The sequence below is a fragment of the Rhinolophus sinicus genome, chromosome 17 (assembly GCF_057876585.1).
Source record: "Rhinolophus sinicus isolate RSI-liver-muscle chromosome 17, RSI-T2T, whole genome shotgun sequence".
Taxonomy (NCBI): Eukaryota; Metazoa; Chordata; class Mammalia; order Chiroptera; family Rhinolophidae; genus Rhinolophus; species Rhinolophus sinicus.
In genome coordinates, this window is record NC_142517.1 from 10,428,827 (window position 1) to 10,447,417 (window position 18,591).

At 38.7% G+C, this 18,591-nt stretch overlaps 1 protein-coding gene across 1 annotated transcript in view; it reads left to right on the forward strand.

Moving 5' to 3' along the window:
* The first annotated feature begins 10,370 nt into the window (after positions 1-10,370).
* The window catches only part of PAXBP1 (PAX3 and PAX7 binding protein 1), a 30,929-nt gene continuing 22,708 nt past the window's right edge, over positions 10,371-18,591 (forward strand). Inside the window, exons 1-4 of the mRNA XM_019730202.3 lie at positions 10,371-10,977; positions 12,461-12,589; positions 16,814-16,990; positions 18,030-18,251. Coding sequence (XP_019585761.3) covers positions 10,491-10,977; positions 12,461-12,589; positions 16,814-16,990; positions 18,030-18,251 — 1,015 coding nt within the window. The 5' untranslated portion in view covers positions 10,371-10,490. The remainder of the gene's footprint in view (positions 10,978-12,460; positions 12,590-16,813; positions 16,991-18,029; positions 18,252-18,591) is intronic.

Genomic DNA, 18,591 nt, shown 5'->3' on the forward strand with positions numbered 1-18,591 from the left:
CGTATACCTTAAAATTTTGCTTAGAATCAAGAGACATTTTCCTCTTCTAGCCCTTCTCTTGTGTTTTCTTCTCGTTATTTGCCTCCTTCTATCTCAGCGACACAATTTCCCCTACTTCTCTCATTTTCGTCATCCCTCTCATCTTCCTTCTCCTGCTCCAGAAATCAGAACTTAGATTAATGCCATATGAACGATGTTTAGGGGCTAGCCTGGGAATCTGATAAGCACTCATACCGTGTTTCCCTGGAAATAAGACCTAGCCAGACCATCAGTTCTAATGTGTCTTTTGGAGTAAAAATTAATATAAGAGCCGGTATTATGTTATATATAATATTATATTATACCCGGTATGATATGATATGATATGATATGATATGATATGATATGATATGACCTGGTCTTATATTGTATTAAAATAAGACCCGGTCTTATATTAATTTTTGCTCCAAAAGACGGATTAGAGCTGATGGTCTGGCTACGTCTTATTTTCGGGAAAACACAGTAACATTATTCCTATGGGTTAAATGCTCATACTACTAATAGGTAATTCACAAAAGAACTTTTAGGGCTCAGTCCATTGGGACATTTCAAACCGGAAAGTTAAGTATGACATGGTTAACACAAAATGGTTTTATGTGTGTTGATACAAAGAACTAAAGCAACATTTTTTAAAAAGTTAAACCGATTCATCATTGCACAAAGAAAACTGTCCTCCACAGAGACCCAACTGTACTATTAAAGTGGAATATAAAGAATCGATGGTAATTATGGTACAGATGTCTAAACTCAGAGTGCAAAGAAATTGAAACACTATTGCATTCATGATACCATAACGACAAAAAATAGCTTTATTATGAACTGAGAGGATGTCTGGGGGTGGATGACTTTAGATCACATTCATGATATTTTTCTCTTAACCTTGACATGGGGTAACTGAAATAACCTGATATGTCTACATGTGCTTAATTGGTGGGAGATTTGGCCATTCAGGCTAATTGGCATGAGTCCATAATGTCTGTGTTTTAAATAGGCCACAACTAAGACCAAAGTATGAATTTTAATAGAAAAATGTAATGACCTCATTACTGACATTCTCCTTGAGAGGTAAGATTAAAGTGATAGAAAAAGACAAAGAAGGAAAGAAAAGGGAGGGAAAGGAAAGCCAAGAAGGACATAAGTGAAAAGATTAATAATAAATATAGTTACTGCCATTAGTTACTGAAAATGTAAAAAATTGAATCTTAGTGGATTTTTACTAGTAAAGTATAAAGTTAAATGATGTTAGAAATTCCGAGTATCTTAATGTGCCTATCTTCCATTTGGTGGCTTTTAATAGTGTTGAAGCCCTGTCTCATATAATTTAAGTGATTCTTATAAGAAATAACAGTGAGTCAATGGGTCATAAGTCAATAGAAGAGGAACATTAGTTTAGTTATAAATCAAGCTTGAGGTTGCCAGATTTTGGACTGAAAATGTGGTTCAGAGGATGAATAAGGAAGAGAGGATAAATAAGGAACAGAGAAATAAGGAAGGGAGGATAAATAAGGAACAGAAAATCCACTGCACGTACACAGGGAAGAATGGCATTTGGTGCTCAGCTGCAGAGCCAGGCGATGGACAACAGGGAGTCGTGGAGATGGTGGCAAACTGAGAGTGCCCACTCTCCTTGAAGGGTCCACAGCAGCTCAGCTTTGGCTGAGTGTGCCATGAGAGAATACAATGGGGCCAGATCCAATCCTTCAAGAGAATTAGGAATTCCAGGTTTTTATGTGAAATCTCACAACTTGCAAATGTTGGCACACTGTTCCTCTTGGGTTTGTTTGTTGCCTTCAGTAACACTGTGTGGGTCAAACAAACTATGTCCATAGTCCCCATCAAGCCTGGGCCTAGCTGTCTGTCATCTCTGATCAGTGGTGTGCTGGTAAAAGTTTAACTACCAGCTCTCCAAAAAAATTGAAAAAAAAACCACAAGAATATATAAGTATATGTTTATTATAAATTTTACTAATATAAAGGATGTGTAGCACAAAATTTACAAATGATAATAAAATATATGACAATCTTCATTATAAACTCTATGTACAGAATTCATTCTCAAAGAACTCTTTAGTTAATTTTAACCAAACTCTTTTATCCAAAGCTAACCTAGGGTGCAACTGATGAGTGAGTGTAGTCTGGCTTGAATGTTGGTTATTTTCATTTACATGAGGCGTAAGAAGAAAGTTAAACAAGGAAGATGTATGTGGGAATGTCACTTGTTGGTCAATGATGTAAGCAAATTCTTTGCTGAATCAAATAATAGTTTTTAAGTACTGGAGTAATATTTCCTCGATTTGGGGAACTATTTACAATGTAAGAGCTGTAGACATGATGCATTTTTAAGTTTAATCTGCATGGGTAACATTTTCTGCATCACACTCAACAAAACAATAAAGCAAACCCTGATATGTGGCGTTGTCCAGTTTCAGTGGTGTGAATATTGCCACCATCACCAATGTCAAGCTACCAAGAGAAGTCATTGAAGACAGAGTTGAGCAAAGACGCACAGAAGGACATCGTTATAGAGCATTTCAACCCTACAGATACCAAAGGCACAAGAAACCTCAGGAGCATAAATAATAGTAAAATGCAGTAGAATAATTAAGACGTGATGAGTTCTGAGGAGCCCTTATCTTTGTTTTTATAAAATTTATTTAATGGTAAGTTTATATAACTTAATTTTTAATAATGACTATTTAACAACCAGCTTGCAAAGTTCCTGAAAATTTAACCGTCAGCTCTGATGAGCCAGTACAAAAGTGTCTCAGCACCCCACTAACTGGGGTAGAAAGATGAAGGAACTGAGTGAAGACCATGACTTCAGGGTGTGGAGAGTCACTTGCAGTATTGAAATGCCCAATTTCAATTGCCAGAGCTAGAGGTGGGAATTTTAGGAAATTTGCATTCAGCATGAAGCAGCCCCACTCTTCAACATCCAGAGTCATGATCCTGAAAACCTGAGGGGGGACATGGGGGTGGGGATGGGGTGAGGAATTTAAGGTCTTATGGGGAAAATGAGACAGGGGTTAAAATCCTTGAGTGAACCTATTAAAGCCCCCTGAAAGTAAGGAAGAAACAAAGGCATGAAGAAAAGATATTAATAGCACTTTACACAATTGAAGTTAAAAATGGGAGTTGGGCAATCAATTTCCATTTCTCAGACTTGCTCACTGATAACTTCAGGATCTCTCTCGCTCTCTCCAGAATTTATAGCGGGATGTTTGTCAACCTGGTATGATTTGTTACGGGAAAAAAGCAACGTAAAAAGACCTTTCTGTTTTATGCTGAGCCTGTTCTCTTCAAATGTTTAATGTGTTTTAAATTTGGCAGAGTCTCTAGGCACAACTCAGAATGATACACAAGTGATGTATGCTCAATCTAAACTTTAGGAAAGCAATGAGGGGAAGCTGGCTCTACAGAGCGGAGAACATACCATAAATAATGGGTCTCACCAATTTAAATGACAAAGGCACAACAACACACAGACAAATAAATAAAGCAGTAAGGACAGCTCAAAAACAGATCCCAGAGTTTTAAAAATTAGCATATGTTAAGAGTAAAATCACAAATCCATGGGAAAAAGGGAAAGTAATTCAATAAATGCTGTTTGAAGCCAATAAATAAATAAATAAAAAGATTAGAAGGACAAATACTAAAATATTAACAGTATCTAGGTATTAGAAGTGATTTCTATTTTCTTTTTCTTGAGCATCTTGATTTAAAACAATTTTTTGGATAAACATAAATTCACTTTGTGACAGGGAAAATCCAATAAGATGTACTACTACATAAATGATGCTAGAAAAAGTGCTTACTGCTTCAAATTACAGCCTTATCTCATAACTGGGTATAGGAAGGCTTCACCCCACCCCCCTGTACCTACAAGGTGTATGTCTCCCCCGTTCCGGAGTATATTCTAGGGGTGGATGTGCTACATGGCCTCAGCTTACAGATGTTGGTAGGAGAGTTCCGTCTCCGGATCCAGGTGGTGAAAGCAGTGACACGCGGGCATGCTCACCACCCTCCTCAGGTGTTGCCACAGCCCCTACACGTGGTTACAGTGTGACAGTACCGCCTGCCAGGAGGGCAGGAGGAGACTGGTGGTACCCTAGGAAGTCCAGGAAATCTGGCTGTGCCCAGAAGAACTGGTGGTGCCCTGAGAAACCCTGGCTGTGTCCAGGATACTGCATTCACCTCCAGGCTCCTCGCACAGGGATCCTCGGGGAAGACGCTTATCGTGTAGATTGTGATGCGAGACCCTGTAGCGGTGGCATGTGGGAACAGAGTTAGAAGTACAGTTTCCAGGCTCTCGGCCTCACGTGGAAAGGTGCTGGCTCGGGTAGTAGATGGCCGTCGGCTATGGCTAGTTGGCCATCAGCTGTAACCAGTTAGCCAATTAGCCACTGATATAACTGCCACGGGTGCGTTGGTTGGTGAGTCGGTTAGTTGGCAGACAGAGAAGCGGACGGCAGGTTGCAGATCGTATGGATCCAGCCTCCAGTGAGACGGTAGTGGTATGACTCCCCTACCTATGGCTCCGTGGGTGTTCCTTTTTGGCCTAGCCATATCTTGCGTTCTTATGTGGGGAGCAGGACCAGAGACCCCGCAGGCCGCCCTGCAATACAAATGGCGCAGCGAGCAGGGTTCCCCACACGACATATTCTTTGTATTATTCTGCATTTGCTAAATTTCTAAAATGTGTAGGTAGTGCTTTTATCATTAGAATAAGGTTATTTTAAAAGTCTACTTAGTTTTTAAGGAATTTGAAGCTTGATTAGATTCTTCCCTCTGTAATGGTACTGTAACGTTACTGTGTATTTATTGTACAACTTTGTTGCCCTCTAGAACTAAATAACACAGAAAAAAGAAACATTCTCACATCTTTTATAACCAGAAGAGATACTTATAACTCTGTTGTCTTAATAAAATGTATCTGCTTTCATATTTTTCCTCAAGGACCGACACTATGTATGATATTGAGCGAAGATAGGTGAGTTCTTTCAGAACGGATGCATTGCTATTTTTGCTTTTACACTGGTTGTATATTTCTTAGATGTACTCATAAAGTACCCATTGTGAATATATCACATCGGTACCATGATTATGAATTACATTCTTTCAACTATTAACACTAGAAGACGTAAAATACTGAACTGGATAAAATGATTTCAACTGCTCTTTATTTAACATAAAATATTCTAAGAAAAGTGTACTAAAGGAGACATCCTGGAGCTATTAATTATAATCACCTTGAAGGGAAATGTTGTGCCTCAATCCCAGAAATCTTCACATATTTACCAAGAATAAATTTAATTAAAGTTTATTGGGGTGACAATGGTTAGTCAAGTTACATAGGTTTCAAATGTACAATTCTGTAATATATCATCTATGTATTACATTGTGTGTTTACCATCCAGTCAGTTCTCCTTCCATCACCATATATTTGATCCCATTTACCATCATCTACCACCCCCCACGCCCCTTACCGTCTGGTAACCACTAAACTGTTGTCTGTGTCTGTGAATTTTTTCATCTTTATTTGTCTGTCTTGTTCCTTTGTTGCTTTCAGTTAATAATAATAATAAAAGATATTTAAATGGCCATCACATAGGAAAAAATGAATCAAATTGAAATTTCTATCATTTTGTATCTGTGGTTCTTAAGATGTAATATCCTATTGATTTCTTCATAATATAACTGCCATTTTTGTTTATTCACTTATCATCTGTCTCCAGCACCTGACTACAGATTTAGGAGAAAGAACATGTCTGTCTTGTTCACTATTATATTCCTATTGCCTAGAACATAGCATATGCTCAATAAGTTTTATTGAGTGGATGGATAACAGAATTACCAAGTTTAAATAGCAGATATATTTTTAAAATACTGAATAAGTTCAAAATTTCCATGCAAGGAAATAAAACATTGTTTACTTTTATTATGACAGTCTAAATTTGGAGGAAGAGAAAAAATTCTGCTTTTTTTGTTGTTGTTGGAGAAACCGTCCTTTCAGCAAATGAAGGAACAGCCATTACAATTGAATTGCCAATACTTCATAAAAGTTGAGTAGCTCTCCACTGGGGATTTTGAAAAAATATAAAAAAAATCAACTTTTAAAAGTCTGAATTTTTAAAATCTGGATTCCATTAATAATAACAGTTTGGTAGAAAAGATAGAATTAGATACAGTGGCTAAATTTCAATGGAGTTCGAGAGAATTTATAGAAATTTTACACCAATTTTAAATAGAACCATTCACATGCTCTGGATGAAGGTATTTGTCTCCCATTTTTCACAACTAGTATATACTTGGAAGATAAAGAGTTTTCCTTGCTTTTATCCACTGCTTAAATGCCAGTGAGTATATCTGTATGGATATCTTTAAAAAAGAAAAAAAAAGAAAAGCTCCTTTCTGAACAAAAGCTATAGCTGAAGAGTTATTAAGCTGTTAAATTTTTAAAAAATAATAGTGTAATTGACACAGATAAAATTAACATTACTACAAAATTAAAATAACTTGGTTATTTTGTTAGAATTCTTCAGTTCTAGTGTTCTTTGGTTCTTAACTAATGGAAACAAACTTAAGCTGCTTTAAGCAAATACACACACAAACAACAAACCATCATCATCAATAACAAAACATAAAAGAAATTTATTCTGAGGATTTTCGGGGTATCCTGCACAGACAGGCGCACGGTCCTGCTTCAAGAAGAGTTGTGAACAAGAACTGGAAAGGCACGAGAATCCCACATGCTCCTCTCTCGGTCCTCTTCTGCTTCATTCTTCTCTCCTGGTACACAGACTAATTTTCTCAGCTCCTGGATTGACATGGTAATTTGTGGCTTTCCTTTGGCTTCTGAGTTTGTTGCAATTCCAGCCCCTCATTGTCTCTGTTTCAAGTACAACATCTTGGGAGGACCTGATTGGCCCACCTTGGATCAGGTGCCAATCCTTTGCCCAGCCAGTACCATTCCTAGGCTTCCAGCCTTCTCACTATAAGAGGCAGTTCCTAAAAGCAGAGGAAGGGTATTAATTACTACTTTAAAAACTAATCCACTGAGAAATTTATAACAAATGTATTGTAATCTTGTGTTGGGAATAAAGGGATGCAAGCTGTAGAAAATGTTAATGTATATTAACATAGGGTAAAATATTTATCACTAATTAAAGAAACAGATATTGTCCAGCACCATTCAATCAACTAATATTTATTGCCTATTGTGTGCCAGGCTCTATTGCAAGTACTGTGAAGACAGCAGTGAACAAAACATAAAATCTTCTCCCCGACAAAGCTTACATTTTACCATAAGTTAATGCAGAACTGCTTTCAGCAAGGCAAGGTTTAAAAATTTTTTAATTAAATAATTTATTCAGCTTAGTTTTCCAGAGTAGAATTCTTGAGTTATAGTTTTAGAAAGAAAAGAAAAAATTTCTAGATCAGGGATGCCTAGACTATCAGATTTTGCCTGCCAAATAAAAATTTTAGGTAAAATAAAAAATTGGGGTTAGACTCTTAGCTTTCATTATTTTTCAGTTTGCCAAATAAAGATGTAAAAACAAACAAACACTATCACCATTATTTCACAGAAGGAAAGAGATTTTAGTATCTGAACATGGAAAGAGAAAGACAATCTCAGAATAAAGGACTATTTTTTTCCCCAAGTAAGGACATCTTGGCTACTCTACACAGACAGACTGTCCTTATTCTTCTCATTTGGCAGCTGACTAAGGAAAACTTTTCATAGACCTGCATTGGGTAACCACTGTTCCAGACTACCGAGTCTAATACTGAGTCGGCAAACAAAACAAACATAACTGGTTTGGCTATTTTGTCTGAATTTATGGGTCAATTATTCCATGAAAGTCTCAATTTAGTGAAAAAACTAATCAGAATTTTTGCTTGGAATGGTGACTTTTTTAAAAGAACTGCATCAACTTATTGATTCAAACAAAATACTCTGTTTCCCTGAAAAAAAGACCTCGCCGGACAATCAGCTCTAATGCGTCTTTTGGAGCAAAAATTAATATAAGACCCGGTATTATATTAGATTACATTATATTATACCTGGTCTTATATCATAGTAAAATAAGACCCAGTATTGTATTATATTATATATTATATTATACTATTTTATATTATACCAGGTCTTATATTATAGTAAAATAAGACCAGGTCTTATATTAATTTTTGCTCCAAAAGACACATAAGAGCTGATTGTCCAGCTAGGTCTTATTTTTGGGGAAACATGGTAGTTGATGTGATAGTTCTATGTAAGCAATCTTTGTCTTTCCAGAATATTAAAGACACTCCAATATTAAATGGTGATGACATACTACATTCAATAAACCAGTTTAATGCTTAAAGCACAGAAGTACTTTATAAAATAATGAATTTCTGATAACATACTGCTGACAAGCTATTCATTTTCAGGAATTTAATTTCCACAGGTCTATAACCTCTGGAAGGACCTCTGGCTTATTGGGCAGAAAGGTAACTTAAGTGTTTAACTTTGCCCTTTAATTCTCTGAATAGGTAGACTGTCAAAATGATAACTACATTTGTTGTCTTTTGATACCTTGGCTCACTTTAAAATGCAAGTGTTCTCCCCTATACCCATATTCAATCAACACTTTTACAGTGGAAGATGTTTTTGAAGTTTTAGGCCAACATATTAACATATTCTGCTTTGGACCTTATCTTTGCTACCTCTACCCTGATCACGTTACTGCTAATCTGTCTGTTGGCTCAGGTGTCTGCAGGCTGACCCGGCACAATTTGAATCTTTTGTGATGGGAATTGGAGTTCAATTTCACCAATGAAACACTTTGTTGGAATCAGAACTTAAATCAATGCTGAACAGCCAGAATATAAGAATTTACGAGTAATGTGAACAGAATGGAAGTCAGATGTTATTAACTTTTCCTATTAAATAGAAGAAAATGTTACAGAGGACCAGTTTCCAAAAGTGAGTTCTGGTGGGCAGATCTCAAATCCAATCAAAGAAAACCAGAGAAAAAAGGCTGGTGTGTATGACACAGAAATTCTTAGTGGGCTTAGGATTGTCTACTTCAACTTGGAATTTAAATCTTAAGTGAAATTTTGACAGGATGGCATAGGCAAATAGGCACCCTCATATTTGCCAGTGGAAGTACAAATTGGTACAGTTTCTGTAAAGAGCAATTCAGAATCAGCAAAATTACAAATGCACACATGTGGATCTAGCAATTCCAATTCTAGTTCACGCTAAGGTTGTGACCATTTTTTTGAAGCTTTTATTGCAACATTATTATACCAAGACTGGCAATACCCTTAATATCAATTTTTATGGGACTGGTTACATAAATTATGGTACATTTCAACAATGTAGCTGGGTAAAGAAGAGGCAATGCTTTATGTACAGATATGAACTGATTTTCAATTTATATTAGACTAAAAAATGCACTGTTTATACACTGTGTAAAAAAGCTAATTCATAAAAATATACATACGTATTGGCTTTTTTGTTCACAGAATATTTCTGGAGGATGAGAAACTTTTAATATTCCTACTGAACTGGAAGGCTTCTAGAGATGGGTGTTATGTTTTATCTTTTTTTCACTATATGAATACCTTTTGAATTTTGAGACATGAAAAAAAATTGGCTTATACGCGCACATGTGAAGATAAAGACCCCAAGCTTGGTGATGCAACGGGAAAGAAAGCCTGTGAGTTCAGCCTCAGAGTAAAGTACCCTATGCCGGCCTTGAGAGCTAAGATTGTTACCTGGCCGGTTAAGATTGTGACGAAGTCTTAAATGTCACAACCACCCGCACCGCCCCAAGTCGATTTTCGTGTGTGTCTGAAATTGGCCATTTCAGAACTGCTAGCAAACTTGGCATTCGGTCGAAAACAGTAAAACACTTTTGCTTTCGTTGTAATAAAAGGAAGGGGGCTAAAATATCAGACCACGTAACATCTATCATAAATGAAACACAGTGGTTTTGAACGTACTCTGTAGCTACAATGCTGCAGAAATACGAATGTCAATACGGTTAGTGATAATTGCCACATCACACCTCAATTCAGTTTCGAGCATATCCCGCGCCCTGGAGCCCACGCTCTCTCACCAAAGCTCGCGCCTCCTTCTGGCTCCTCCGCCTCCCTCTCTCCCCCCCCCCCCCCGCCCACTTCTCCTCCTCTATTTGCCCCGCCCAGCGCTTGGCGGGAGGCCTCCTCGCGTGACGGCTATAGCTCTGCCTAAGTGCGGAAGACGCACTGCAGCACCATCGGCTTAGGGACGACGGCGCTTACTCTTTCTTCTCGTCTCTATGATCCTCTTTGTGACCCGTCGGATAGTACCGGGGTCCGAGAGTTCCGTGCCAATATTCCTCCACGCCAACAGAGGACAGTGCAAAAGCTGACGTTCTCGCGAGAGACGCGGAGTTCGCTTCAAGCAGTGAGAGTGCTAGCGCATGCGCGCTCGGTGGTGCGCGGTAGCGGGAGGAAAGACAGGACCCGGCTGGAGCTTGGGGGAGCGCGCGTGCGCCGTCTGTAGCTCGGCGCTGCCGGGGCTGCCGTGTGGGTGCGGGTGTGAGGCCGCCGTGCGGGCCGCGGGAATGTTCCGAAAGGCCCGGCGAGTGAACGTGCGCAAGCGGAATGACTCGGAGGAGGAGGAGCGAGAACGCGATGAGGAGCAGGAGCCGCCGCCGTTGCTGCCGCCGCCGGGCACTGGCGAAGAGCCGGGCCCCGGAGGCAGCGACAGGGCCCCCGGGGGGGAGTCGCTGCTGGGCCCGGGGCTGCCGCTGCCTTCTGCACTGACCTCGGGCCCCGGGGCTGAGGCCGGAGCCTGCTTCCCGGGCAGCGCGGAACCCGGCAACGGGCTGAAGCCGCGCAAGAGGCCGCGTGAGAACAAAGAGGTGCCCCGGGCCAGTCTGCTCAGCTTCCAGGACGAGGAGGAAGGTAGCCGCCGTGCTTCTGGCCCCCAGGCCCGGGCATCCTTCCTTCAGCTCCCCAGACCCCCATCCCCCGGGTTCCCCGCACTCCCCGGACGCCCAGCCCCCGCATCCCGGAACGGAGCCCCTTCCCGCCCGACCTGCTGCACATCTTTCCCCGCCTCCGGCCTTCTGCTCCGGCGGGGGACTTGTTCCCGCGCCGCCTTTATTAACCACCGCCCCCTCACCGTCCTTCTGTGCATTTTCTACTCCGAGGGGCCAGAGCTCAGATCAGTCATCCTGAGTTTTTCAATTGGAAGTTCAGTGTTCCCTGTCCTGCGGGTGTGTTTCAGGGACAACTTGAGTTGGGTCCCCTGACTGTTCTTGGCACGTTCTCTGTGCCCTCTGCAGGTCACTGTGCCCACGCCTCTTGGGTGCTCTGTCCAGACATCTTTGAGCAGAAGGCCGGGTTTGTAAAGAGGAGTAATACTAGGTGTGGAACAGAAGCCTGAAGTTGAAGCTCTGATTTTGAGTCACCTTGGGCCAGTCCCTTGCAATCGCTCAGCCTCAGTTTCCCCATACAAGTACATAGGGGTACAGATGTCCGTCCTTCTCATATCTACTTTTGGACAATGAGGAGAGACGGTGTAATAGTAATTCAGGGCAGTTTATCCAAGCAGTGAAAGGCCAGGTTGCAGTGAGTTTAGATTTCTGATCGTAGATGAGAGTTAAATGTTTTTACTTTCTGACCAGTTGTTTGTGTGTTTGTATAACCCAATTAAGTCATTATAAAATAAGAAACTGACACTTTGGAAAATCTCACTGTCCTCTTGACATGAGATGCTTTTATGTTTCCAGTAAGGTAAACAGTTTCTCTTCAGCCTTTCTGTGATTTTTGTTTGTTTGTTTAGGTTTCAGAGGAATGTAGCCAGGTTTTTGTCTTTGATGATGTAAGAACTATTTGGTAAAGTTTTGTGTTTGACTTCAGAAGTTTGAAATACAAGACAATGGATACATCATCAAAATTTATTTTGGAAAAGAGTTTTGTTCCCAGCTTAGTCTTGAAATAACAGTATGTCAGTTTGTGATGATACGGGGTTACTAAGACTTGACAGCTGTGTTAACCAGTATCTTTCGATTTTGGATATTTTGTTTCAGATACCATAATAATTTGGTGATTAAGTGCTCTTTCAATGATATTTTTTTCCCTCCTGAAATAGATGATTTAAGGAAGACAATAGGGCATAGGAAAATTTTGTGTGATTTACATGTGTTGTGCCTTTTTAAAAAAAGTCTCAAATTCACATTATTTCAGATTAATTTATAAAGTTGACTTCAGTTTTTGAGAATTTATGACAGATGTGAGTTAACTTCAAATTATGTAATGCTTTGGAGTGTATGAGTATGTGTTTGGAAGAATTTGAAAAGCATGTAACGTGTGGAAGTTAGAAGGGAAGAAAAATATTGTCTGAAAATTGTTTCTACAGACTTCATTTAATTTCTTTTTTAAGAAACTGAAGAAGTTTTCAAAGTGAAGAAATCAAGTTATAGCAAAAAGATAGTAAAACTACTTAAGAAAGAATATAAAGAAGATCTTGAAAAATCGAAGATTAAGACAGAACTCAACTCATCAGCCGATAGTAAGTACCAAATTAATAGGATTCTTTTGAAATGAAAAAATGAGAACTCTCTCACAGCGATTGAATGGATTTGCTATATATATAGTGAATCCATTTAGTTTACTCTGTCCTTGTCAAGGGTCCAATTGAGTGGCGATACAGTTCTGTTATTTAATTGTAACACAATTGCATTGTAAATGTATTTTTTCAAAAGACAGAATCATCACACCTGTACTGTGTCTACTGCAGTGACGAAGTCCTCTCCCAATTTTCCTACTAGTGTTCAGACTGTTGTTGAACAGAGAAAGGTTTCCCACTTACACCTGAGACAGGTTTACTCCTGTTTGAGGGAATACTGTGTAAATCCCTGTACTTGTGTTTTATAGAGACAGATTTTCAGTTTCTTTGGTGGTATTTCTACAGTTGGTTCAATTACTAGAGAATTTTTAGGAATGCCCTAAGTTGAATGTTGATACTCCCACTCCACACAGCCTTATTACTCACCTGGATGAAGAGTCCTCAGTGCGAGGCACCTGCCTACATCGTATAGACTTCATGTTCTCTCACACTAAGTTGAAAAATTGTAAGCAGTTAATTTGTCTTTAGGAAAGTGGATCCAGTATTCTATGTTATGGTCTGAGTTATTTTCATGCAAATAACCTGGTGAAATCTTTTTATTTCATGAAATTAAAGATAGAATGATTATTTCCCAGTTTCTCAGCAACAGGCTTAATGTGAAAAAGTATGTCATATCTCAAATTTACAGTCGAATTTTGGAGACAACATCACTTAAACGTATAATTGGACCCAGTGTTTGGCAAAATGTCCAATGAATTGTTTAAAGAGTAACCACTTTATTTTAAGTGGCGGGAGAAGGAATGCTTCATAGAGAAAATAGAATTTGAAGCTGGATCTTTTTGATAACTTGAATTCCAAAAGAGAAGAGGGAGGGTATGGGGGTATTATTACAGATTAAAGTGACCAGGGCTGTTTGGGAAAAGAACACGCACACCTGACAGGCCAAAGTAGGTGATTAGTAGACGAAGATGTTTAGGGAGAAAGGTCCGCTGTTGACAGATTGTGGAGCATGTTTAGTATTCAGTCAGGGGTTTAGAGTTGCTGTGTTCACTGGCTTGCCAAGATGGTGACGTGATAAATGCCTTTTGAAATCTTCACCTGGTATTAGCATGCAGCATGGATTGGCATGAGGAAAGATTGGAGGCCTAAAGCACTTGAAATGCAAGGGTCAGTTTTAATCCATTACTAGTGGGTTTAAAAAGGTCTCAGTTGAGCAAGACGGAGGCTTTTTTGGTCTTGGTGGAAAATTTTGGATGAATTAAAAATGTTTGCTGTGGGTCTAGGAGAAGAAATGCAAAGAAAAGATTATTTGAGAAACGTCCCAAGGGTAGAATTGGTAGGCTTGATGTGTGCTTTAGCCATTGAGTCAAAAGAAGTAGTCAAATTTGAGCTTTTGTGCCAGGGTGACTGAGAGAATAATTATGTATCGTAAACAGAAATAGGGAGGGCATGTGGGAGGAGGAGTATTTTTAGGGGAACTGATGATCTTGGAGTCTTGGATACTGCTTCATTTTTTCCAGATTTCTTGAGAATCCACTTGTGTGATGAAATAAAACAAGAAAGGTAAGGAAAAAGGACCATTTAGATATTGAAGTAGGTATGAGGTTTATGAAGCCATCGTCTGTGACCCATCTTTCCACTTTCACATAACTCTCACCCAGTAACTCAGTTAATGTCCTCTCCAAAGGTGGAACCTCTATATTATAAATTGTCATCATTATACAAAAATTATGGTGCTCTGGAGTTCTTTCATTAACTCACAAACCTGAACTCTTTCTACCCCAACCCTCCGTAGATAGGCAGAGATGCATTAACTTCAAAACAAGGGTATTGCCTTGGAAAACCTATTTGTGTGGTCTTCCTAAAATAATGAGTTCACTTTTAAACTTGAATTTGAGTGGAATAGCCAGTGAACAGTTGGAGATGTAGATTTAGGTATGGTGCTTATTGAGATGATAATTAAAACACTGAAAGTAATGGAATTGTTGATGAAGGAGCAGCATAAAGGAAAAATTCCAGAGGACCAAAGACTTCTACCTGTAGAAAGCATGCACATAGAGAAGAGAATTTACTAAAGAGATAAAAGAATCATAAAGGTTAAAGGGGAAAAGACAGGAAAGTTTCAAGATGACGATGGTCAGGTGTATGAAATCGTTCTAGAAAGGTCAGGAAAAGTAAAGACCGAGGAAGGGCTAGCTTTTGGCAGGATTGCTATGATTTTTTCTGGAAGAGGGCACGTGGCAAAAGAGACTGGTCCACTAGCCAAGCTCTGTGCCTATTTGGAGGAAGGAACATCTTTTGCTAAATTGTTCAATAATATTGTATGAATTAGCTGTGGCTGCAGCCATTGGGTTAGCTGGTGACCTTAGAGTGGGAGAACCCAAAGGCCATTTGCCAGGGTTGAGGCTTGCAAGTTGATGAGGTAGAAGGCAGCCAGTCCACACTGCTTCTTTGGGAAGTTTGACAGAGAGAAGTAGAGAACAATAGCTAGAGAGACCACTGGGATCAGGTAGAAGTTATTTTGATAAAGAGAAGCTCTATGTGTCTTTGAAGACTAAAGAAGAGGAGAGGGAGAGCCTGATCAAGTTCAAGGTAATGACAATACTTATGGGAGCAAGTTTCCTGAAGTAGTAGCAAAAAGTAAAATTGAGGGCGAAGAGGAGCCTAGAAAAAGGTTATTGAACATTTCTTTTTATAAAGATGTCTGGAAGCATAGTACGTGACCACCAACAAAAATTCAGCAGTCACTGTGTTTTGGACTAGTATTTGCTCAATCACAAGCAAATACTTGTGAACTTAACGAAACACTGGATCTTTTAAAATCTTCGGAAATCATTATCTGAGCATATCTTATGTGGTAGACCTTTTGCAGTTCTGTTTTGTCTATTAAAAGCCATTGATTTAGCATAGATTGAGAGCAGAAGGAAATGGGTAGTTTTTGACTCTATCTAATTATATGTGTCTGGTAAAGTGAGTTTTCAAATCTCATAGCCTCAGGATGTACTTCAGAAGGAAGTCTATGGCTAATAAGGTAGTATGGTAACTGGAAAAAGAACCTAAAACAGAACGACCTAAATTTTTAGCTCAGTAAAGTTAAGGGGGGTAGCGGCATGGTTATTATCCCTGGGACTCTTGTTTAGGGGGGTAGAATATGGTTTAAGAAGAATAGAGAACTTTGGAAGCAATATTTGGAGGAGAGCATGCTAGGGAAACAATAGAAGGGTATCTTTCATATTTAGAACAGACTTGTTTTATTCTTTCATTATATTCATTGTGCCTCTTGTGTGCATTGCCAGGTTCAATTGCTTCAAGGTGAAAAACATTTTGATTTTCTTTATTTTTGCCTGGGGTAGAGGATATAATAGGACTATCTAGTAAAGCAAACCACTTGGTGTAGATTAAACCTCTACAGACTTCCTGAAACCCAGGCAGGAAAGCAGTCTTGAAACTGGCCTGGGAAAGGCCTGAGAATTAGAACTGAGATCTCTCTTCTCTGTCCACATGGCAGAATATGGCCACTGCACAGCTTCCTTCCTGGTGTATGTGTGGCTGTACTTAGTGCCCCTTGGTCTCTGACTTTGTGTCTCTGTCCCAGTTCTAGATTCCCAGGAAGAGCATCAGGTTGTCTCTGATATGGTCACAAATTTATTCTTAAATACTTAGTCATGGCAGTGGGGCCAGGGTCACCCAGTCTAAAAGTGACTTGGGTCTCACTCCTTCAGATGACGGTTGACAAATGGTTATAAACTAAGAAGATATCTGGTCTGTAAACTTTGTTTTTGATAAAAGCTGCCTGGAATGGGCTTAGAGTTTAATGAAATGCTGACACATAAAATGAAATAATGCTTCAAGGAGGTAGGAACAGTTACCTATGGGAGTTTAGAGGAAGAAACAGTTAATTTTGATAAATTAGTAAAATTTTGATAAAATTAACTAAAGATGGGATTGAGCAGGGCCTCAAATGCATCTCTGTGACCTGTGTATTATTTTTATATGATCTCCCAAATGTGTCTGTTGTTGTGGTACTTCATTTTCATACATTAGTAGTTTGAGGTTTTGGTAAACAATTAAAATAGTTCAAGCTTTAATGAATCAAACCCATAATCAAATAAAAAGTGCCTTGATTGATTCTGTTTTAAAATCATTTTAATTTTTCCAAAAATGTAGATGAACCACCTTTGGACAAAACAGGACACGTTAAGGACAGCAGTCAAGAAGATGGAGTTGTTATTAGTGAACATGGTGAAGATGAAATGGATATGGAAAGCGAGAAGGAAGAAGAAAAGCCAAAGGCTGGTGGAGCCTTTTCAAATGCTTTATCTTCTTTGAATGTTCTCCGTCCAGGTATGTACTTGCAAATACTTCTCAACTGAAGTAAGCCCCTCCAGGTGGTTGATGGTTGTTAAGAAAAGAGTAAGTGGTGTTTCTTTTGACATCCTTGTTTGAAGGCGGGGTGTTAACTTTTGCAAGTATAAAAAGTGAGAGAACTAGAAACTTCCTGACTTTCCAAGTCCATTGTAAGACAGGCAGTTTTTATCAAAGGGCTTCAAGTAGATGGATAAATGGTACTGAAGTCTTTTTTTTTTTTAACGTATTTCAGAAAAAGCCTTTCACTTTTTTAGAACTCCTTCTAAGCAAAACTAATAGTTTTCTGTCCATACTTCCTTCGTTTTTACTTTTCTATAGGAAATAATTTGCATATCTCTTCAGTGGCTAATCGGCTTTTGAATAAATATGTGTTTAGTAGCTAAATTTAAATTATGAAGAGGTATCATTTAACTCATTTTTGTTTATAAAGTTTAAAAATGCTTACTCTGGGCTGGTAAAGTTGTGAAAAATTATATACGTAGATCTAGTAACATTCTGATTGGTGCAGTCCTTAAGAGAAGCTATTTGGCAATATGAATCAATAGATTTCAAATGTTCTTACTCTTTGACCCTGTAATTCCATATCTAGAAATTTATCCCAAGGAAATAATGTTTTCATTGCAACATCTTAATTTTTATTTTCTAGTTTAATAATTTTCTAGTTTAGTAATTTTCTAGTTTAGTAATGTGACTATTTTGGTGTTTTTTTAAAATGAAAAAAATTACAGTTAAAAATAAAACTACTTTTGGTGGCTCCCCCCATATACACTCTTCCCCTTGCATACTACCATTATATATTCTTTTTAGTTTCCTTAGTGACTTAGTTTCCATTTAAAGTAAATTAAAAATCAGTTGGATTGCAGGTACAGTTTGGGAAGGGGATGTCAGCAACTAACGTTAGAACTTTATTGCTGTGATAGGGATATGTTGGTGAGATTATTTCCCCCTCATATTTTCAAGAAAGTAGATACTTTATACTCTGACACATTTTATAATCCTTACCATTTGTTTCCAGGAGAAATTCCAGATGCAGCTTTCATACATGCTGCAAGGAAAAAGCGTCAGATGGCCCGGGAATTGGGAGATTTCACCCCTCATGATAGTGAGCCTGGTAAAGGCCGCCTTGTTAGAGAAGATGAGAACGACGCCAGTGATGATGAAGATGATGATGAGAAACGCCGTATAGTGTTTTCTGTGAAAGAAAAGTCACAAAGACAAAAAATTGCTGAGGAAATAGGTAACTTGATTTAATAAGATAATAAACTCATTACATTGCTAGTAAGGGTGATTTGATGTCAAAATAAATAGTCAAATAAAAAGTCCCTACATTTATTTAACTATTTTTCATGTTAGAGGACTGTTCTTGCTTGAGTACACGTGTCTTACTGGAATTTTTTGAAAACTCCAGGATGATGGTGATAGCTAATGTTTATTGTGGCCAGTATTGTGCTAAGCACTTTACATGCATAAATTTGTGTAATTGGCTCAACGTTTTTAGGAGGCACTAGGTTTTATTCTTCCCTTTGCTGACTTGACGTCAAACTCACTTAGACTAGGGAATCTATCTAAGATTTTAA